This window comes from Festucalex cinctus, chromosome 1, assembly GCF_051991245.1.
Source record: "Festucalex cinctus isolate MCC-2025b chromosome 1, RoL_Fcin_1.0, whole genome shotgun sequence".
NCBI lineage: Eukaryota > Metazoa > Chordata > Actinopteri > Syngnathiformes > Syngnathidae > Festucalex > Festucalex cinctus.
The window spans coordinates 7,266,574-7,289,809 of record NC_135411.1 but is presented as its reverse complement, the minus strand read 5'-3'; the positions used below and the strand labels follow the sequence as shown (position 1 = coordinate 7,289,809).

The following is a 23,236-nucleotide window of genomic DNA, read 5'->3' as shown; positions in this document are numbered from 1 at the left end:
TTAATGATTCGATGTCTTTCTTTGTTAAACCGCATGTAAGTTCCATGTAAACCGGAGAACGTCACAGGGAATCTTAACTGCAGCTCCAACATCATGACGGTGATGTGGGATCAAGTCAGTTCACTGGCACAAAACTTCACGGTAGAAGCCACATCCACTTCAGGTGTTAACGCCACTTGTGAAACCAGTATGGGACACTGCTCATTCTTGGACCTGAGCTGTGGTGAACTCTACACTTTCACCGTGACGGGTCACACCAACGTCTGCATGAGCGAGATGAGCTCCCCCACAGAGAAGCTAACTGGTACGCCTTCTCAAAATTCCTTTCACGATTTGCTCTGTTGTTTTTCTCTGTACATTTGCAGTTTTGTTTTTCTTGCTCTCTAGCTCCATGTCCCGCTGGCGCGGTGTCCGCAGTGATAAACTGTACCACCCAGAATGCTCTGGTCAGCTGGGATACCGCTGCTGGAGCAACAGCTTACAGCATCTATGCAACCTCCACCAACGGATACAACTCCTCCTGCAGTGACATGGGAATGTCATGTGAACTTAACAACCTTGTCTGCGGACAGAACTACTCCGTTTTGGTAGAATCAATGCATGCTGGGTGTGCCGGTCCGGCTACTACTCCAGTCATGCTCACTACAGGTCAGCAAAATTAAGTTCATCAGCACACATGGCCAGATATGACAGTTATAATTGTTGTTGTTTATACTTATGTTGTTTCTAACCTTTATTTTTGTTACATGTAATTTTTACTCTCCACACTTTTTCCATGTGCAAAAACTACCACATAGTACTTCGGATTTAGGATACAGTTGGTCACCCTATTCGAATCCCACCTCTGACTGTACATTGCAAATGTATCTTTGGCCATTATGCTAAGTGATATACATGCTTACCAACTGAATATCATATGGGGAAATGCATTATAATTTCACTGAAATGATTAAATGCATAATATCCCCATTCAGCTTCAACGTAAACTTTCATCTTTGTACAACAATTTCAAATATAAATGTGCCATGAGCTTCAACAAGTCATTTAGTTCTGTGGGTAGCGTAATCGCCTGCCACCACGGAGAACCTGGTTGCAAATCCCGCTTGGACCACATTTTAGTACATTCGATGGTTCGAATTCCGCCTTATAGTGGTTGCAGTTCAGCTTTGATTTTTTTCCATTTAACTACAATTAATAATGACTAATTTTCACATAATCTATCTTTCAATTGACTTCATAAGAATTCCACAAGTATTCCACATGCATTCAGAGATTAGCATTCAGCTTTCAGCATCCATCCATCTTCTTCCGCTTATCCGAGGTCGGGTCACGGGGGTAGCAGCTTCAGGAGGGAAACCCAGACCTCCCTCTCCCCAGCCACTTCAATCAGCTCCTCCAGCGGGATCCCAAGGCGTTCCCAAGCCAGCCGAGAGACATAGTCTCTCCAGCGTGTCCTGGGTCATTCCCAGGGCCTCCCGCCGATGGGACATGCCTGGAACACCTCCCCAGGGAGGCGTCCAGGAGGCATCCGAACCAGATGCCCGAGCCACCTCAGCTGGCTCCTCTCAACGCGGAGGAGCAGCGGCTCGACTCCCTCCCGGATGACCGAGTCCCTCCCGGATGACCGAGCTTCTCACCCTATCTCTAAGGGAGATCCCGGACACCCTGCGGAGGAAACTCATTTCGGCCGCTTGTATCCGGGATCTCATTCTTTCGGTCACGACCCACAGCTCGTGACCATAGGTGAGGGTCGGAACGTAGATCGACCGGTAAATCGAGAGCTTCGCCTTTCGGCTCAGCTCTTTCTTCACCACGACGGACCGATACAGAGTCCCCATCACTGCAGACGCTGCACCGATCTGCCTGTCGATCTCCCGCTCCATTCTGCCCTCACTCGTGAACAAGACGCCAAGATACTTTGACTCCTCCCCCACTTGGGGAGGACACGCCCCCCTTTTCCGACTGAGGACCATGGTCTCGGCTTTGTAGATTTCAGCATTCACACACAATTTCTCCATAAATTGCACTTTGTATATAAGCTGTATGCCAAGTACTTCCGTGTTGTACCGTTTTAAGATATCATTTTAATTTTCACTCCAATTTTTTTCATTAGATCATGTAGGCGTAAAACCACTGTTGTGTCCAACTCAAGCGGAATCATTTTTCTGTAACTTCTCTCTCTCTCTCTCCTCAGTACCCTGCGCTCCCGTGATTACCTCAGTCGACTACAGTCTAAATGACACCCAGGTGATGTGGAGTGCATCAGACGGCGCAAGTTCCTACTCAGTGTGGGCTAGAAATGATCAAGGCTTGGCAGTCACATGTACCAGTGCAGGAACCAGCTGCCATCTGAGTGGCCTGCATTGTGGCCAGATCTACAATATTACTGTAACGGCACACAACCAAGCTTGCGACAGTTTCTCCTCTGAGGCCTGGCGGCTTAAGACAGGTGGGTCCACAGCATTAAGAATGGGTACATGTGATAATCTGATCACGGTTATGAAATTCCATGCGTGTTAACTGTATTTCAGAACCATGCCCGCCTACCAATGTTTTGGCCAATGTGGAGTGTGGTCAACTTGAAGTGACTATTTACTGGGACCAGAGTGCTTTCGCTCAAGGTTACGTGGCCTATGTTTACAACTATCACGGATACTACGTTTTGATGTGTGAGGCAGAGGCCGCGAGCACCAGCTGTGCTGTCTCGGGACTTACGTGTGGCACCCAATATGATGTGTGGGTGGTAGCTGTGGGAGAAGAGTACAATAGCTCTGACAGCATGATGGTCATGTTCTCATCAGGTACAGACATACCCGCCCGAAATTAATATCATTTCAAAATTTCAACTCAATTACAAACTCTCCATACTTTATAGCTTACTCTGCTATATCAAGACATCATGTTGTTCTTCAATCTGCAGAGCCTTGCCAACCAGGCAGCATTGAAGCCATTTTGGACTGTGAGATTAAATCCGCTATGGTATCCTGGCTACCTGGCTTTGGAGCCATGTCTTACATGGCTGAACTTACAGCCTCATCGGGCCACATGACAACATGCACCACCAACCAGACCTACTGTCTACTCACAACTCTGCCGTGTGGCGAGGAATACCTCGTCAATGTGACCAGTGTGGGAGACAACTGCAACAGCACTGACCTAATGTTGGGAAACCTCACCACAGGTAGTGTGTGACCTAATAAAGGGGTCTGCAACCTGCGACTCTGAAGCCACTTGAGGCTCTTTAGTAGAAATGTGTGTATTTTTTAGATAAAATGTTAATATATATATATATATATATATATATATATATATATATATATATATATATATAAATTAGGGATGCACGATACGGGAAAACATGCGACATGCGATACAGTTGCTGAATATAGCGATATCGATATTACTGTGATATTTAACATGTACCTACAGAAATGACATTTTTATTATCTAATGAAAGAATTACATTTTTTCACGCGGTAAAATTAGCAAATTCAATGTACTCTTCGTTAAAGGCAGGGTCTGTCGTTTTCATTCAGGAAAATGCACTTTTTAAATATTGGATGTACACACTTTAGCTCTTTCTCAGTCTACACATCTGGGCTTATGTTAATGTTTGGTGGTGATTTTTTCCTAAGCCCCCACCCCGCCAGCCTGTATTTTGTGTTTGTTTTGTAAACGACAGACCCTGCCTTTAATTAATTGCAATTACCTCTCAATAATGTTCAACTATTGGATGGCGGAGCACATTTTAGTTAGCGTCTGACTGGTCAAATTCAGATAAAAGCATAAAATTGTATATGAAACTTATTGCATGTCTTTGCGATATGCATATTGCATCGGCCAACATCGCAATATCGATATTTTTTCGATGTATTGTGCAGCCCGAATATAAATGAATTAATGATTTAGATAAAAATCTAATAATTAAATATTCATAAAATGTCAGTTCAAATTTTAAGTTGTCAGAAAAAAAAGAGATGAAAGGTAGATGAATAGGTTTTGAAAATTACCTAAAAATGTCAAAAAAGTGACCATAAAATGTCAAAAAAAGAGGAAAAACAGAAATTTACCATAAAATGTCCATGAAAACGCCAAAAATGTCAGAGAATTGAAAATAAATGGCAGAAAAGACAACAATCAAAAAGTTACTTTAAAATGTCCAAACACAAAAGAAACTATCCCAAAAATGACCATAAAATGTTCAAAAATGGCTAAAAATGTCAGAAATTGATGGCAAAAAGGTAGATTTTTTTTTTTATTTTTATAAATAGCCATAAAATGCCCAAAAAATGAAGAAGAGAGGTAGAAAATTACTGCGTCCATAAAATTGCCAAAAAGTCAGAAATCTGACAGAAAGGCATAAAAGTCTAAAATGTATGAAAAACAAAGTATTACCCCAAAAAATGAATCTCAATGTATTGGATGCTGCATATTATTAAAGGTTGCTGACCCCTTTCACCCCATAGGTTAAACTGCTTTCATAATTTGAAACTCTCAACTTGCAGAGTCGTGTATCCCGATGAATCTTTCCCTCCACTTCAGTCCGAGCGAAGCTCATGTCACGTGGGCTGCAGCAAGAGGCGCAGGGTCTTACTGTGTCAAGGCTGTGACTGACCAAGGTGTGACTGCCACCTGTAACACCACCGGCACCCAGTGCAACGTCACTGGCTTGCAGTGCGGTCACATCTACAATGTCACCGTGGCTGCGAAAAATGACGTTTGCAACAACACGGCAACATCTGAACCGTACCCACTCATGACAGGTTAGTCAACCAAAACTGAAATGACGACAGGAGGCAAGACTTGCCACCGGTGGGGAAATACTCCGTCTTTTGGATGCCCAAGGCGAAACCAGTCAAGGGTATCATTTAACTTCCATTTCAGAACCATGTCCACCGACCAACGTTCAGGTCAACGTGGACTGTGAACAGCTCGCAGTGGCAGTTTCCTGGGAGCCGAGCTCGCTCGCTGTGGGTTACGTCGCTTTCGTTTACGACCACTACTACGACGACCCAAACTACACTTTGACGTGCGAGGCCGGGGACACAGACACCAGCTGTGGTGTCTCAGGACTTATGTGTGGCTCCCACTATAACGCGTGGGTTGTAGCCGTGGGAGAGTACCACAACAGCTCTGAGAGCACAATGGTCACGTTCGCATCAGGTACACACTTCATGCTAAACATTTAGAAGGTAAAAAAAAAAAAATGTAGATGAAATACTAAAGCTGCATTCAAGGATGGTCGGAAGTCGGATTTTTCTGTGTTGGTTTTTCCCAGTTCCGACCTGAAAGCGTTCGAGGCGAAAGTAAACAACAAAAATGGCGGATAGTGGTGAATTGTTTTTTTTATTTTGGTTCTTAAAACTCATTTTTGACCTCCAGCAGACTTATCTTCTTGTAATTTTGCTTCATTTATTGTTTTTATCTTATTTCATAAGCATTCCATACAGTTCAGTAGTTGACCGTATAATTTCATGCCGGGAGATAGCGGCAATACTGTCACGTACTTGAAGTTATGTCGAATATTTATGAATGAAGAACGCTATCTAGTTTTATACTCAAGTAAATTGCGTTTTACCATTCATGGTCTGTGTTTCCCATAGGGAAACCATTGTAGAGTGACTAGGGATGTAGCGATAAGTGCAATATCGTAATATTATAACTGCCAGAATATTGTCGTCGTCATGTTCACAATATTTAAAAGCAGAACATCTGTTAAAAAAAAAAAAGTCAGGTTGATTTCCATTTGTGCAGTTCTAGCACCCTGTTGTGGCCAGGTTTTTAATGCAATTTAATTTTTATTAGGGATGTTTTGGCCCTTCTATGTTTAAAATCCACGCTAATGGTCAGATGAAGGAAATCGTAATATGCCTGTGAACCGAGTCAATATGTGGAGGAACTCAATGTGTGCGTGCATTAACAAGTAAGAGCCTCAAGCACTATTTTGTTTGTTGTGTGTGTTTTTTGTTTTTTACAATATTGTGACCTTTTTTAAATTTTACCAAACTCTCCACAATATCTTGATACTTACCGTATCGTGAGCTTCATATCGGGATATCGTATTGTGATGCTTGGATATCATTACATCTCTAAAAGTGACGTCACTTTTTTTCCCAACTTCGCAAGTGGAATTTCCGAGGACACCAGGGATGGGCAAACTCGGCCCTCCAGGGATCGTTATGATCGTTACGATCCCATCGATTGGAAACAGCTTGTGTTGGAAGAGGGAAACCTGCAAGACCTGAAATACTCCGGCCCTCGAGGCCCGAGTTTGCCCATCCCTGCCGTACACACTTCCTGGTTTGAACTCGGAAAAGTCCGACTTCCGACCCTCCTCGAATGCAGCACAAATTGTGGCCAGAGGGCGGCCATTTTACCACTTGCTGTCGAGTGCAAATGACATCACAGTTGCTCAGGTCTCTGGGATCATCCAATCACAGCTCAGCTTCAGAAAGCAGGTGAGCTGTGATTGGTCATTGCCTGAGTCCTGAGAAACTGTGATGTCATCGTCAGTCGACAGCAAGTGGCAAAATGGCCGCCACCTGAGATGGATTAAAAAAAAATAATAATAAATAAAAAAATAAAATAAAATAAAATAAAAAAAAAAGTAGAGAATTCTCTTTTTAAGGGGCTAATCCCAAAAACGTCCAATAAACTACAGAACAGATAATAGGAAATGAATGGCTGGACTTTACCCAACAACAAATATTTTCATTCTCTTTTCCCAGCTCCATGTCTGCCCACCAACATAAATGTGGAAGTCGACTGTTACTCTGATGGGGTTGCAATGGCGTCCTGGAGCACTCCTCCTTACGGCACGGCAAACATGTCCCTGACAGCCAGTGGAAGTAATCAGCTTCACTGCCAAGCTGTGCAAAACAACGTGTCCAGCACTTGCAACCTGACGGGTCTGAGTTGCGGTGAAACCTACAACCTGAGCCTCACTGCCAGCAACTACCAGTGCAACGTCACCTCACACATGCCGTCCAACTTCACCACGCGTAGGTTTGCAAAAAAAAATATCCAAAGTTTGTCTGATAACTGATAACACATTTATTCCACAGGCCCATGCCAACCTCAGCATGTGGGCGTTAACCTGCCGTGCGGCTCTGACACGGCTGTCCTCTCCTGGGAGGAGAGGCCTGAAGTGGAACTTTACATGGCAAGCGCCGTCTCGAGTGCAGGAGGGGAGGAGCATTGGTGTAACTCCACAGGTTCTTCCTGCGTGTTCCCAGCCCTCTCCTGTGGGGAGATGTACAACTTCTCCGTCAAGGCGCTGAGTCATGGCTGCTGTAGCCAAGTTAGTGACTCTGTGTACATTCAAACAGGTATGCAAAATGTTGCTGCACTACCATCACAACTGTCATTTCGGAACTTGGCATCGCAACCATCTAGTTTGATTTGTACGCAACAGGGATCCGCAACCTGCGGCTCTGGAGCCACATGTGGCTCTCTGGTCCTTCTTCTGTGGCTCACGGTGGAGCTCATATTTATACATATTTTTTTGGTATTTTTTAAAAAAAAATGTTCTTCAAATTATTTCATGATTTTGAATTTTAAAAATGAATAATTCAATATTCCACAAAATGTCAAAGTCCAAATTTTTAAGCTGTCAGAAAAAGATGAAAAAAAATTTTATTACCTAAAAAAGCTGAAATTTACTTGTCTTTGCGATATGCATATTGCATGGGCCAACATCGCAATATCGTTATTTTTTCGTTATATTGTGCAGCCCGAATATAAATGAATTAATGATTTTGGTAAAAATAAAATAATTAAATTTTCATAAAATTTCAGAGTCCAATTTTTAAGTTATCAGAAAAAAAAGAGATAAAAGGTAGATGAAAAAGTTTTGAAAATTACCTAAAAATGTAAAAAAAAAGTGACCATAAAATGTAAAAAAAAAAGAGGAAAAACTGAAATTTACCATAAAACGTCCATGAAATTGCCAAAAATGTCAGAGAATTAAATAAAAAAGCAGAAAGAAAAATGTTCAAAAGATAACCTAAAATGTCCAAAGACAAAAGAAAAGCAGAAAATTACAATACAATATATAAGTCACAAAATTATTATTTTTTAAAAAGGTAGAAAAGAAAATGTTCAAAAACAAAAGAAGAAATCCTAAAAATTACCATAAAATGTAAACGAATACCAAAAAAGTCAGAATTGTATTTTTAAAAAAAAAATGTTTTAAAAGTAACCATAAAATGTCCAAAAATAAAAGACGAAATCTAAAAATGACCATAAAATATCCACAAAATTGCCAAAAATGTCAGAAAATTGGTGGCCAAAAAAAAAAAAAAAGCCATAAAATTTTACAAAAAAATAAGAGGCATAAAATGACCATAATCTCCATAAAATAGCCAAAAAAGTCAGAAATTTAACAGACAGAAAAGTCTAAAAATGTACGAAAAACAAAGTTTGAAAATTCCACACCCAAAAATAAAAAATAAAAATAAAAATCCAAAAACTAAAGACGAAAGGTAGAAGAAAATGAATGTCAAAGTATTGGATGCTGTATATTTTTGTGTTGTCGTCCATCCCTAATTACCCTGGGCCCTCAGTACATTAGACTAACTAATACAATGTGTTTCTTTCATCACAATCTTCAAATATTTTGTGGCTCCAGACGCAATTTTTGGTTATTTATTTGGCCTTAAAATGGCTCTTTTGATCGGAAAGTTTGCTGACCCCTGGTATAGAATTACGGTACACAGAGATGGGTCATCCAGGTCCACAAAGGCAAAACCCTTAGACACAGTTGTTTCTACTCAACTGGTAGGGAAATGAGCTCATTTACTTTCCGGGTGAGTAGCACTTGTGTGGACATGGATTTCCTGTCTCTGAAACATGGTTGTAATATTTGGGCTACCTTATTTACCAACAAAAGGATTTGTATGTATCAATTTCTCTTTGACTGGATCTCAATAAATTAAGCAGGTGCATTTCAATCTTTCATCACGGCTTCTCTTTCCTCATCGAAGAGCCTTGCCAGCCCGTGATTGTGTTGGCTCAGTCGCCCTGTCAGAGCGAGGAGCTGCAGCTTAGCTGGAATCCCGCTAGCGGTGCGCTGTTTTACCTCATCACGGCCACAGGAAGTCTGGGCTACGTGGAGAGCTACAACACCACGCGGACAAACTTGACTGCTTCCCTGCCATGTGGGCAGAACTACAGCGTCATCGTGCAAGGGCAAGGCAGCCAGTGCAACGGTGACCCGAGCAGCCCGGCCTTTGTCAAAACATGTAAGAACTCATAACAGAATCCACATGCTGTGGATAATAGGATCGAATTTAAAAAAAAATGTCCAAATTGCTGCCATTATAGCTGTCGGTACATCTTTGAAACATCCACAGCTCCATGCATCCCTCGTGACGTGACGACCCACGATCAGTGCGGGGCGAACACAGCCACGGTTTCTTGGGGGCCCAGCGCCGGCGCCAAAACATACGCCGCAGAAGCCATTGGTCAAGATGGACACAGCCACTGGTGTTACAGCCACCACAGCAACTGCACCTGGGACGACCTGCACTGCGGGGAGGAGTACACCGTCCTGGTGATGGCCGAGGATGAAGAGTGCACCAGCCTGCCCAGCAACAGCTCGGTCGTCTACATGGGTATTTGCATTGAGAAAGAGCTACATTTATTAAAAGCAGTCTTTCCCTTACAGATTAACCCTACTCAGAATCATCCTCTATCTCTTCTTGTCTTTGGTCTTCCTCATTGTCTTCTATGTGGTCACTCATTTATGGCATCTACCCATCCATCCAACCATTTCCTTAACTATTCCTCACAAGGGTCGCAGGGGGTGCTGGAGCCTATCCCAGCTGGCTTCGGGCAGTAGGCGGGGTACAGCCTGAACTGGTTGCCAGCCAATCGCAGATTCATAGCATCTAAACATGACATTCTGATTAATATTTGTGGATTCTGAGTTAGGCAACAAAATCCAGACGCCATTTTGCCACATGCTGTCGACTGAAGATGACATCACTGTTGCTCAGGGCTCAGGCAGCAACCAATCACACCTCACCTGTTTTCTGAAGCTGCACTGTGATTGGTTGTTACCTGAAACCTGAGCAACTGTGATGTCATTTTCACTCGACAGCAAGTGGTAAAATGGCCGCCTCCTTATACTGATTAAAAACAGTTGATTAACTCATATCCCACTAAAATAATATTAACCAGAATATCGTATTTAGAAGAGTGGAGTTTCATAGAACATATCGTCAAAAAAATTGCTCTGAACAGTCGATTCCAAGTATGTGAAACAGTTGTGCACATTCTCCACATCTACTACTTGCAAACGTACGATTTCACTGACCTCCTTTGCTGGTTCTTGCTGCGACTGACCTTCCTTGTCCCTCCGGTGAATACAAATTATATATAAACTGAATCTACCAAATGACAGAATAGACTCCTTACTTTCTGCCATGTCCCGTTCTTTTATAATTGGCAGTAAAAAAAAAAAAAAAAAAAAGTAGGCTTCACAAAATGCAGCCATTACTCCCATGGACTAAACTGTATTTAATTCGTATAAAATGAGGCGATGATTTTATCTACTGGCGGTTGGGCATCAGTAAAGTTATGACATTTACAGTGGCTGGCGCATAATCAGATTCTCCCCCATCTATCACCGTTCAAAAAATATAATTGACAAGTAGGGGTGGGATGATACGGGTAAACCACGATTCGATACTGTGACGATATTTGGCTCACGATCGATAATCTCTCGATACACGATATCTACGATTTTTGATATACTGTCAAAAAAAAAAAAGCAATATAGAAAATGTCTAATTATGCATTTATTCAATGCCAAAACTTTGTATAATGTACAAAGTTCTGCATAGTACCTCACTGCCTCTTAGTCTTTTAACTGTAAACATTGTAAAGTGAGACAAATTAAAGTGCATAAACATTTATAACATAACACTGCACAACTGGACACATTACATCGATATCTACCGTCAGTGTATCGATAATTTATTGCAAAAGAGAGCGCAACAATATATTGCGATAGATTTTTTCTCCCACCCCTATTGACAAGTATACTTGTCAAAGGCAGTGAATAATCCTAATAATTCAAATGAAATTTGTTTATTTATTTTTTGTTTTTTTAGAACCATGTTTGCCCGAGAATGTCCTTGCCTTTGTGGACTGTGACGTGAATGCCGTCTCGCTTAGCTGGAATGCAAGTGAAGGAGCAACGGTGTACGTGGTCTCGCTTGAGACGGGAAGCCAAAATGTTACGCATGGCACCAATCACACTGAAGTCTACTTAGCAGACCTTTTATGTGGGAGAAACTACAGCCTCACAGTGACACCTCACAACCATAACTGCGTCGGCATGACCAGCGTAGCAACTTACGTACAGACTGGTGAGTCTAACATAATCACCAGGAGCTAGCTAGTGAGGTTAGCTAAATTCCTGGTTTATCTCTGAAGGGCCGTGCCCGCCCGAGGAGATCTACGCCATGCCGGACTGCCCTTCTGGTAGTGCCATGGTCATGTGGCTAGCGGGCAACGGGACGGACCACTACACGGTCAGCATGGACTCGGTCAACGGCGTCTCCCAAATCTGCATGTCATACTCTGGCGAATGCAACGTCTCTGGACTGACCTGCGGACAAAACTTCACCGTGTCCGTCACAGCGTCCAACCAGCAGTGTAACGTGACCGCCGCGGCACCTCACAGTGTGCAGTCAGGTGAGGTTTACGTGGTTTATAGCCAGTCAACAGACAAAATTGCACTCTAACTCTTAAGTGTGGCTACGGTATGAATATATTTGAGGTTAACTGTATATCTGTATACAGGAAGCGAGACCTAGTCTGAAATGTAAAAAAAAATCTATCCACAGTGCCGTGTATTCCCACTGGCGTCTCCGTGGCGAAGGACTGCGCCAGCGACACTGCTGCCGTGTCGTGGTCTGCCAGCGACGGTGCGACGCGGTACTTAGTGACGGCCTCCTGTTACTATGGCAACGTCAGCTACCAGACCTCTGACCTCAACTATACTCTGGAGGATCTCATGTGTGGTGACCGATACTCCATTCAAGTGGTGGCAATGGATGACAACTGCTCCAGTGTTCCCAGTCAAGTTCTGGTATTTGACTCAGGTGAGGGGCTCACGCAAAGACCACCATGCTACGAATTGATAGCATCGTTAGTAGAAGTGTGACGATATATCATTATCGTCTTAAATCGTGATACTTGTGTCTCCCGATAAATTTGCGATACGCCTACCCAAGTATGAAACAATTGACAATGTAACTGACTGACATGTTGCATGACAATAGTGTTTAAGAAAGACACAAATTTGTTCATAGAAATGTGGTCTCCATTAAAAAAAAAAAAAAAAAAAAAAAAACATACACTAAAGTACTCACTGTGAAGTAGACACCAGTTTTAATATTGTGTTTCAGTGAAAGTACAAAATGAAACTATTCTCTCATTTAAAAAAATATCAGTTTATGTCTTGAGTAGTTTTATCATAGATTATTGTGGATTTATTACCTGACCAATATATCGAGAATCGCGGTAGAGGGATATCGTGAGATAATCGTTATCGTTAGGGCCCGGCCGATTAATCGGCCGCCGATTATAATCGGCCGATTATTGGCCAAAACAATCGGCCAATTGGGCCAAATGGCCGACTAGTTCCCCCTTAAAACGTTATCAAAGAAAACGGAAGTTTCCGACGTTGTGAAAGTGCCCTGAATGCACTATTTTTGCTTTTGTCGCATTAGCAACTAGCGAGTGTGTGGCGTATGTTATTCTGGTTATTCTGTTGTCCGTTTAAGCTGTTTAATGACACCGCAGTTGCAGTTAACTGTAAAACTATCCACACAGCATAAAGAATTGCATCAACTGTATATATAAATACAAAACACGCTTCGTTTCTAAAACGTCGCTAGCCTAGCACAAACAGCAAGTCAGCAAATACTAACAGGAAGACAGGAAGTTAGCGTTGACTTCGGGGGTGTTTTTTCTTCAAATAACAAATATCCACAAACAAATCTTGTGGGAACACAAACTCACAGATGATAACACTACGCAAAGGCACAAATTCTTCCCAATGTGTGAAAAACGAGTTATTTTAGTAGAATTCAATCGCAACCTTCTTCTGTACTCACTTTTAAGTGTGTACACCATGGATGCATGGCACCACAATGCCCCCAAGAGGCCAAAACGCACAGGAACAGTCAAGTTATCTTGATCAGCTGTCAGTATGTGTATTATATATATTTTAAATAAATAATCGGCAGATTAATCGGTAATCTGTATTTTTTTTCTGCCAAAAATCGGTATCTGCATCAGCCTGAAAAAGTGCAAAAGTGTTATTGTGAGCCTTGCATCGCATATCGTATCGTATCATATAAGGTACCCAGAGGTTCCCACTGCTACTTGTAACATACCTGAAGAGATCAAATTAAACACAGTTGGCAGTCTCAAGCAAATGAAGCGTTTCTAACCTCTCCAGGCAATAAAGATCTTTTTATGAACGTATTTGACTCTTTTCAACCATGTAATCAACCGTATATATTTATTTAAGTGTTCTTTTACTTTTTCAATCATTTCAATGATTAACACAGAGAGCTAAAGTCGTGTCCATCTACGTGTTCCCCAGCTCCGTGTCCACCGCAGAATGTGAGCACCCAGCTCGACTGCATGTCCAATAACTTGACCGTTTCTTGGGACTCTGTTGGATATGCGGACTACTTTTTGGTGTGGGTAAGCGAGGACGATGTTGTCGGCGAGACCTTTAACACCACCAGCAACGAGTGTTCCACCAGTTACCTGAACTGCGGGAGTAGCTACACCGTCCAAGTCACTGCAGTCAAAGGAGATTGCCAGATCCAGTCCACTCACAACGACAGCATCTTGACAGGTATGGAACCTCGCCCCGAAAAGGATTCCTTCCCTGTACAGGTCACTCACCATAATACCTGCACCAAAATCAAGATTTACCCGGTTACTCGATTCATCTGACAACCGGTTGAATAATCGATTCAAGTTCAAAGCACTTTTGGTGTCCGCAGCCCCCTGCCAGCCTGAGGGCATCCGAGGCAGTCTTGACTGTGTGACCAATTCTGCTTGGATCTCATGGGACTCTACCCTGGGCGCCGACTGCTTCACCGTTTCGGCCATGGGGGAAGACGACAGTACGGCCAACTGTACCACTTGGACCAACACCACCTGCGAGGTGGCGGACCTGGCGTGTGGCATTCTTTATAACTTTAGCGTGAGGGCTAAGAACAGCCAGTGTGACAGTTATCCCAGCGCCACCATTGAATTGCAAACAGGTAAGTAATCGATTTTTATTTATTTATTTATTTATTTTATGATAGGGCAGTCCGCTCAAATTAAAATTATTATTATTATTATTATTATAATTATTTTATGTTTGTGGCTAAGTGAGAGGTTTACTGTGATCAGAATCCAAACCAGAATAGCTTTATTATCATTGTACTACAAGGTGCAACGGCGAGAGTAACTATTCCATACTAAGTTCTTGTAAAAGGATAAAAGGAGCACAATATGGATTTGGGGATTTGGGGTAAAAAAACAAAAAAACAAAAAAAAAACAGATATAATTAAAGGGGAAGTCAATCTTAAACATTTCTTGACAATATATGTGATCTCACGAGTCTAAACATGACATTCTGCTTAATATTACATTTGTGGAATATGAGTTACGAAGCAAAATCCAGCCATTTTTACCCATCTCAGGGGGTGGCCATTTTGTCACTTGCTGTCGACTAAAGATGACATCACGGTTGCTCAGGGCTCAAGCAACGACCAATCAGCAGAGCTGCGCGATACTTGAGATTTCGGTATCGATCGATACCAAGGAAATACTGGTGCCCTATCGCCGATACCGATACCAAGTACTTTTAGGTTTATAAAATATTATGGTAAATCAATTGTCCTTAAATCCATTAAATACTGATACTCGCATTAGTATCAATTTTATCGATACTTGGATCAATCTGCACAGCCCTACCAATTACAGATCACCTGTTTTCTGAAGCTAAGCGGTTACCTGAGACCTGACCAACTGTGATGTCATTTTCCCTCGACAAGAAGTGGCAAAATGGCCGCCTTCTGATATTGATAAAAACTGCTGCTTAACTCTGTAAAGTTCTGGGTGGGAACTTCCACTACTGGTTCTTGTATCTTAACGCTCACGATATTATACTAACAGTAATAACCAGACGGCTGCATTTTCTCAGTTGAACTGTTTACTGGATGCCAAAAAGATCGAGTACAGAGCTGCGGAGCCCTCTTCCATTAACATGCGGAAGAGGAACTGCTCTATTCAAAATCGTCCCTGCATTTATACTGTCTAGGCCGCCCCCCCCCCCCAGGGTTTGGGTTGACTTCTCCTTTAATACACGCCACAGACTAAGTGCACATGTGGAGGTGGGGTCGGTAAGCGTATCCATGAAGTCAATGTGTCCCTTCCCCAGCCCCCTGCTCCCTCTCTGCCATCACGGCCATCCCTGAATGCCACGACGCTTCCATCCTGGTCATCTGGGAGCTCACGGAAGGCGGCGAAGGAAACAGCGTGTACACCGCCACGGCCGAGGCCAGCGACCACACGTACCTGTCCTGCAACGGCACAGGCACCAACTGCACCCTACACGGGGCACAGTGTGACCTCTACTACACCGTCAGCGTTGCCGCGTCGTCAGACCATTGCAGCAGTCTGAGAAGTCCGCCGTATAGAATAAGCATGGGTACGTACAGAACGTTTCTTTTTGGAATTGGTTTTAGACAAAGCCAGTGAAATTATTGCCCATCTTCTTTTTTAGAACCGTGTCCACCAAGTGAGGTGAATGTCAGCGCCTCGTGCGAGGACCACAGCGCCTTGGTGTCCTGGACGCCCTCGCCGGTCGCCGCGACCTACCGTGTCGTCGCAACGGCTGCAGACGGACACACGCACACCTGCGATGGCTCCGCCGCTAATTGTAGCTTGTCGGGGCTGCACTGTGACGAGCTGTACGCGGTGCACGTGACAGCCAGCCATGAGAACTGCACCAGCCAGGCCAGTCACAATGTTACCTTCAGCACGGGTATGTAGACTTCATTCAGTAAATGGGTCATTCCATTAAATCGCATGCCTTTTTTTTTTAAACTCTAAACTACTCAAAATGTATATTGGGCCCATTTCAGTCAACTTTATTTTGTTTTACTGTAGTTAGGGATACTAAAACCATTGAGCCATTTTCGGCAGTAAAAAGTTAATATTTTGTCTATAATTCATGTGGTAACTTCATTATTTTCCATGTACAATTAATACCTTTAAAAGTATTTTTTTCTACTTGCTGTCGACTGATGATGACATAATCTGTGCTGAGGAAGTAGGTCACGACCAATCATGGCTCAGTTTGCTGACCAACCCCAGAAAACAGGTGAGCCATGATTGGTTGTTACCTACTTCCTCAACACAGGCGATGTCATCAGTCAACAGCAAGAGGAAAAAATGGTTTTTAAAGGTTTTAACTCATTTGCTCTCAAAAACATATAAATACGTTCGATTTTACATATTACCAGTGTCCCAAAGACGTATTTATATGTTTAGCATGTTTTTTTTATGCGAGAGCAGCCTCTGAACTGAAGAGAACGGTTGAAACAATGGTAGTTATTACACAAACGCCCAGCAGATGGCCGTAGTTTCTTCCCGGTGACTAACAGGAATGAAAATAACAGGAGTAGCATAGAATTAGCAAATACACGAAATATAGCCACATGGCTTTATGCTAACAGTATGTTGACACAAAACACTTTACAATGTTTTCTTTTTTCTTTTTCTTTTTTAAGTCATTCACTCCCAGCCATTTTCAAAAAAGGAGTCCCATTCGCTCCTGGCTGTTTTACTGGATTTTGACTGATTTTGCAAGGCCCACAGAATATTGTGTTCTATTGCTATAAAAGCATGGAACCTATCAAAAGAAATATTAGTCTCTTCTTTAATCAGGAAAAAAAAGTATTTTTCTATCTGTTTCCGTTTTGCAACAATTAGCATTAGAAGAGAGCTGTTTCATCAGTTTTCACAAATCTGTTTAAAATTGAAGTAATTTAGTTTTTTTTTCTAGATGGCCCTGGTTGATCTCCTTTGCTTTGCTGCCACCTGCTGGCCGTTTGTGTAATAAGTTAATAACTACCATTTCTGCAACTGTTATTTGCAGTTGGGAGGCTGCATCAAAGCCTTCTGTATGCTCTAGCATAAAAACAACAAAAAAACGTATAAATACGTCTTTGGGACAGAACATTAAAAAAACGGATTTATACGTTATTGGGAGTAAATGAGTTAACTACGGTAATTTAGGTAACGGGCCTGTGGGAAACAAATAATCTGTGATTCCTAATCTAAACCTTATGTAGGTCCCTGTGAGCCCGAGGGTCTCTCGGTGACCTTCCACTGCAGTAATCAGTCCGCAGAGCTCTCGTGGACCCCCAGTGATAATGCGGTGGACTACTACGGCTGCGCTCAGGCGTGGACTGGAGAGATGCTCTACTGTCACAGCACCTATCCCACTTGTACCATTCCCAATCTGGACTGCGGGACGCTTTATAACTTCAGCGTCCAGGCCTCGGACGGAACATGCAACAGCTCCTATAGTGACCCCGTGCAAAGAGGAGCAGGTAATTACGAGATCTCGTGAAATTTCACGGTGAAAGAACAACATTCAAGTCATGTCAAAACAGATCAAATTTGAGCCAAAGTGTTAACATATTGATCCAGGGAAGTGAAATGGCTGTTAAAGAAAAGTTCTCACCCTGTTTTCAGCCCCGTGTCCGCCAGACGTTGTCGAGGTGCAGCCGATGATGATGTACATGGAGACGCAGACATTGCGATTCACCTGGACGGACGTAAGCTGCGCAGACACCGAGTACCTGCTGAGGTTGTCGGGGAACCTGCTGGGAAACAATCAGACCCAGTTTGAGGTGTCTTCCTATTGGACAAACATGACCTCGTTCGAGATCCCACTTCCCTGCGGTTCGGACTACACGGCCACAGTGGAGAGCAGGAACGCGGCTGGAACCAGCAAGCAGTCTGTGCCTCTTAACGATACAACAGGTAGACCGTCGATATTGGCTTCAGTGGACACTTGATTAGGTACACTGCACTCAAATGCGATCCAATATACGAATGATTTATATTTAAGAATTCTTTTACTAATGTTGCATTCGAGGATGACCTGAAAGTGTTCAAGGCGAACGTAAACAACCAAAATGGCGGATAGTGGTAAATTGTTTTTTATTTTGGTTCTTCAAACTCATTTTTGACCTCCAGCAAATTTTCTTACCAACTGCCGATACCAGTAGTACATTTTGACAAATAAAAAATAAAAAATCACTAAAAGATATTTTTAAACAAATATATTTCCTTTAATTTTGACCAAAAAAACAGCACAGTCACTCATCAATAGTCTTAACGCTCAAAATAAAACACAAAAATGCTCTTTTAGTTTAAGATTCACAATTATGAAGTATTTCCAAACCGGTGAAGTTTTGGTGAAAAACTGCTGCAAGCTAGCGCCACCTACAGGCAAGGAGGACTCACTTTACGTCTTCCCCCTCTGCCATCGGTCGCTTGTACTCGTCTGCGTCACGAGTACTCGAGTACTTGAAAAAAGGCTGGTATCGGCCCGATACCGATACCTGGTATCAGTACTCGCCCATCCCTAATATATATAATAAAAAAGCCAGTGTGCTTGCTGAAAGTCATCCATGTCATAAAAATCCGCAAAGGTAAACTCTTCTTGTTCGTTGATATTTTTTATTATTATTATTTTTTAGAGCTGTTAAACGATTACATTTTTTAATCAGATTAATCACATCTTAAAATTTTGATTAATCACGATTAATCGCTTAATTAAAAAGGCTTTTTATCAACATTTTTTGCCTGCCAAATTTAAAATGCACCTCTTATGTGTTAATTTTTTTCGGCATTTAATGTTAAGAGGACGTCTCATCCTCCTCTTTTTCTAATCAGTTAATTACTTGCATAATTTTAAAGTGGAAACAAATTGACCCCAATAGTTTGACATGAACAAGTATTCTGAATGTCACACGCAAACAATTATTAAATGTTTCACTTTAATGCATGTTATGTTTATTGTTCAAACACAACCTGTGCTACCTTTAACGTAGCCATCCGCTGTCAAGCTAAAGGATCATTTGCAGTCAAAATTAATAGTGTGATTAATCTGATTAACATGATTACAGTGTTCCCTCGTTTTCCGCTGGGGTTAGGTTCCAAAAAATACCCGCAATAAATGAAATCCGCGAAGTAGTTAGCTTTATGTTTTACAATTCTTATAAATGTTTTAAGGCTCTAAAATCCCCTACCACACAATTTAGACACTTTTCTCATTGAGGCATTTACATGTTCTCACATTTCTCTCTTGTTCAAACATTGATAATGTTCAAAACTTCATAAATTTTATAAAATGGGTATATTACTGCAAAAAAATATGCAAAATTGCACTTAAAAAAAAATCCCCGATACAGCGAGACCGCGAAAACTGAACCGCGTTATAGCGAGGGAAGACTGTAATGCGATATTTTTTTGTGATTAATTAATTAGTTAACGCTTTAACTTTGACAGCGCTAATTTTTTTTCAAAAACATTGAAAAATTACTTGGCAATTATGTTATTAGACTAATGATTTATGATCGTGACAACATGACTTTTTCTTCTCAAAAAGGCTTCTTTTTTTTATGGCATTTAGGGGAACACTTGTTACTTATGTTTACTTATGTTAGAATTATGAGTGTACATCATGTGTACATAATAAGGTATCTAGTGAAATATGTCAAGTGAAAGATTTTAGAAACGTTCCTCAACTTGAATTTCTATCCGCCCCAGCTCCATGTCAGCCAACCATGGTGCTGTACAGTAGCAACAACTCAGTGGCCAAAGTTTCCTGGAGCCCTTCGGTGTTTGCCACCACGTACACGGTCTACAAGCACAACGTCTCGCTCAGCTCCCGGCTGTGCACCACCAGCGGCCTGTCCTGCTTTCTGCTCGTCAACATCACCTATTCAGACCTGCTGGTCACGGCGAGCAACTCGGCCGGGGAAAGCCACGCCGCGACCGTCGAGAGTGGTAGGAGCGGACGTTGATTTAAAAACGATCATTTCAACAAGTCATTTTGCAGATTCTCATTCAGATTTCTCTTTAGTGGTGCCACACACTGTCCGAAAAAGAGACGTCAGCGGGAGTGGTAAGTTCTATGTCCTGTTGAGCTAGAAGGCAACTTTTGTCCTGTGGTCTAGAGAAGACACTCAACTTCTTGAATTTCAATAAAAAGAAAAACTCAAGTTATGGTGTTTGGTCCCGGTGGCCCTCGTTAATCCCACCCTGGTGACTTGGGCCACCTGCCGTCTTAGCTAAAAGCCATCAGTCTCAAACTTGGCCAGTCCTTCAAGCGTCAGTTGGTCCAAAATGCCGCTACTTGCCTCCTAACTGCTGCTCGTAGGAGGGAGCATTTTTAACCATAAACCATAAAATATATCAGAGAAAATTCTGATTCTTTGTAAATGGGGTATTTATTCCTTTTTCCCTTTCGTTTTGAGCAACTTTTTATTTTATTTTTTATTTTTTGAAAATCAAAATCTAATCAAAATCATGGTAGGTAAATTGGGCGCTCCGAATTGTCCCGAGGTGTGCTTGTGAGTATGGATGGTTGTTCGTCTCTGTGTGCCCTGAATTGGCTGAGATAGGCTCCAGCACCTCCTGCGACCCTTGTGGGGAATAAGCAGTCAAGAAAATGGATGGATGGAAATCAAAATCACCTTTGATTTGTGTCATATTTGATACATCCGGTCACAATGCTTTAAATTTGTACATTTATAACTGTCAAAAATGTAATAATAAACAGACGTATATTAAACATATTAGTATTTCCAAAGATTTGAAAGAACATTTTCCACTGTTAATGAGTATAGGTGTCTCTCCTTTCTCAATTGACCTTACCATAAACCACGCCCGCATGACCTAGTAAACCGTTTTGCTACGGACAAACAAAGCAATCCAGCTCCCGGTGGTGCGTCGCGTAGTTATCCAAAGGCAAGAAGAAAAAAAAAATCAAGAAAAATGGTTAAACGCTGTAGTCGCGGCTTGTTTAGGAGTGATAACCGTTATCACGACCGACTAACCGGCATCCTGCAGTAGTCACGGTTTGTGTAAAAGAGAGATAGCCGTTATCCCGATCGAATGGGAGGAGGTGTCTGGTTTATTCCCTTCCCTAAACCCTCAAACAACTACAAAAAATGTCTGCGCTGGATCTAACTTGGTGGAAGACCACACACACACACACAACCGTTTGAATCTCTCCAAAATGACTAGAAACTACTATAGTCTGCACTAAGGTAATGTTTTTAGTCAAAGGCTAACGATAGCTCCAGGTAGCTAACGGTCTACAGTGTTCCCTCGTTTTCCGCTGGGGTTAGGTTCCAAAAAATACCCGCAATAAATGAAATCCGCGAAGTAGTTAGCTTTATGTTTTACAACTCTTATAATTGTTTTAAGGCTCTAAAATCCCCGACCGCACAATTTATACACTTTTCTCATTGAGGCATTTACATGTTCTCACATTTCTCTCTTGTTCAAACTTTGACAATGTTCAAACCTTCATAAATTTTATAAAATGGGTATATTACTGTAAAAAAATATGCAAAATTGCACTTAAAAAAAAAATCCGCGATACAGTGAGACCGCGAAAAGTGAACCGCGTTCTAGCGAGGGAAGACTGTACACGTTTTTTGACTTACTATACTATTAATGCCAACAACACATTGAAACTATGAGGTAATATAAATTCATTCTTACCCTGCGTAACAGGAACAGTGTCTAAAAACTTCGGTTTTACCGACAATCGGTCGAAGTGAGTGAGGCGACTCTGTCTTTTTATGACTTCTGCGACAGCAGTAATGTGTAGCCTATTTCCTTTGTGGGCAAAATTACATGGCGAGGGAATGAAGATACCCTGCGTCCTGAAAATATCTGACTGAGAAATCACAAGGAAGATTTCACAACTTTGCCATTACTGTGTGAATTCACTTCGACTCATCTCGACCGGTAAATGTCGCGAGGGCGCTTGCTTGTCGCATTTAGTGGGCGGGGAAAAGCCATCAACTGGGTGATACTGCCCTCTAATGGATTATCGGCGCAACGCATGTGTCATGTCATACACGTAAATGGGAAGAAAATATTTATATTCTATTAGGCTTTTGACTCAGCAAAAATGGAGTTGGCCCACTCGAGTTCTCTGTGCTGCTCAAATACCTAATCATGTATCTTGACCCCTGCTCTCATTTTCAGAAGGCCTTTCTGCTCCGATATTAAGCGTGTTGCAACCGTCCGATTTGACGGCCGTGGTCGAGTGGCCCCAAGAAGACCCGGCGGACGACATCGCTTACAGACTGGTGATTACGCAGCAGCGCTGCGACTCGGAGTTCGACGAGGTACTGACTGTGCTCGGGCAAAGCTACATCCTCACCGACCTGAGCCCCAGTTGCACTTACTGCCTCACCGTGTCGACCATGAACGGGACTGAGATCGGACCCGAGTCGGCTCCCGTGTGTTTCAACACAGGACAACCAGCCAATATTTGTGCATAACAACACGTATCCACACGCAAGCAGGCCTGATCATAATGTGACAAATCAAATCATCGCACCACACCTTTTATTTTAGACCTAGTAGCACACAGGAAACCTTCTTTTGGGGCACTATATGGGCAAAAATATTGAAATGCAACAGTGAATACATTGATTTATCATTCAATTTATTCACACCGATGTGGGGGATTTATTATTTTTAAATACAAGTCACTAAAAAGTACTCTTAAGGGATGTTGTGAACAATTAAGTCCACTCCAGTACTTATAACAAACCAAAACTATATAGGCTATATTATACAATATGAAAAGTAATTTAAATCATTTGATGTGACCCCAACCTTTGTATACAAGCAGTTTAAATTGTGTCACCTTGAGTAACTTTTGTCCATATAGTGTATTTTAACTGACAATATCCTGGTAGAGTGCTGATTCTAACAATTCCTGTTTGGAAGGAAAAAAAAAAACTTTCATTGTTACATATCAGCTTAGGTTTTATACTGTGGGGTTCTGTCTAATCACTGACATATTCACATATTATTCCTCCTAAAATGTGATGAATCAGCAATTGTTTTATCTAAATATATATTGATAAAAATTAATTA

General features: G+C 42.0%; 1 protein-coding gene across 1 annotated transcript; it reads left to right on the top strand.

Moving 5' to 3' along the window:
- Positions 1-537: 537 nt before the first annotated feature.
- On the top strand, positions 538-23,078 carry LOC144006510 (fibronectin-like). The gene is made up of 22 exons (XM_077505389.1): positions 538-648; positions 2,195-2,449; positions 2,532-2,801; positions 2,921-3,181; positions 4,506-4,763; positions 4,885-5,163; positions 6,729-7,001; positions 7,065-7,328; positions 8,985-9,242; positions 9,354-9,614; positions 11,118-11,375; positions 11,443-11,703; positions 11,856-12,113; positions 13,625-13,885; positions 14,037-14,300; positions 15,468-15,737; positions 15,813-16,073; positions 17,386-17,646; positions 17,792-18,082; positions 19,877-20,116; positions 20,193-20,234; positions 22,334-23,078. The coding sequence occupies exons 1-22, from the start codon at positions 597-599 to the stop codon at positions 22,630-22,632; spliced, it is 5,397 nt and encodes a 1,798-aa protein (XP_077361515.1). The 5' UTR covers positions 538-596; the 3' UTR covers positions 22,633-23,078.
- Positions 23,079-23,236: the final 158 nt, after the last annotated feature.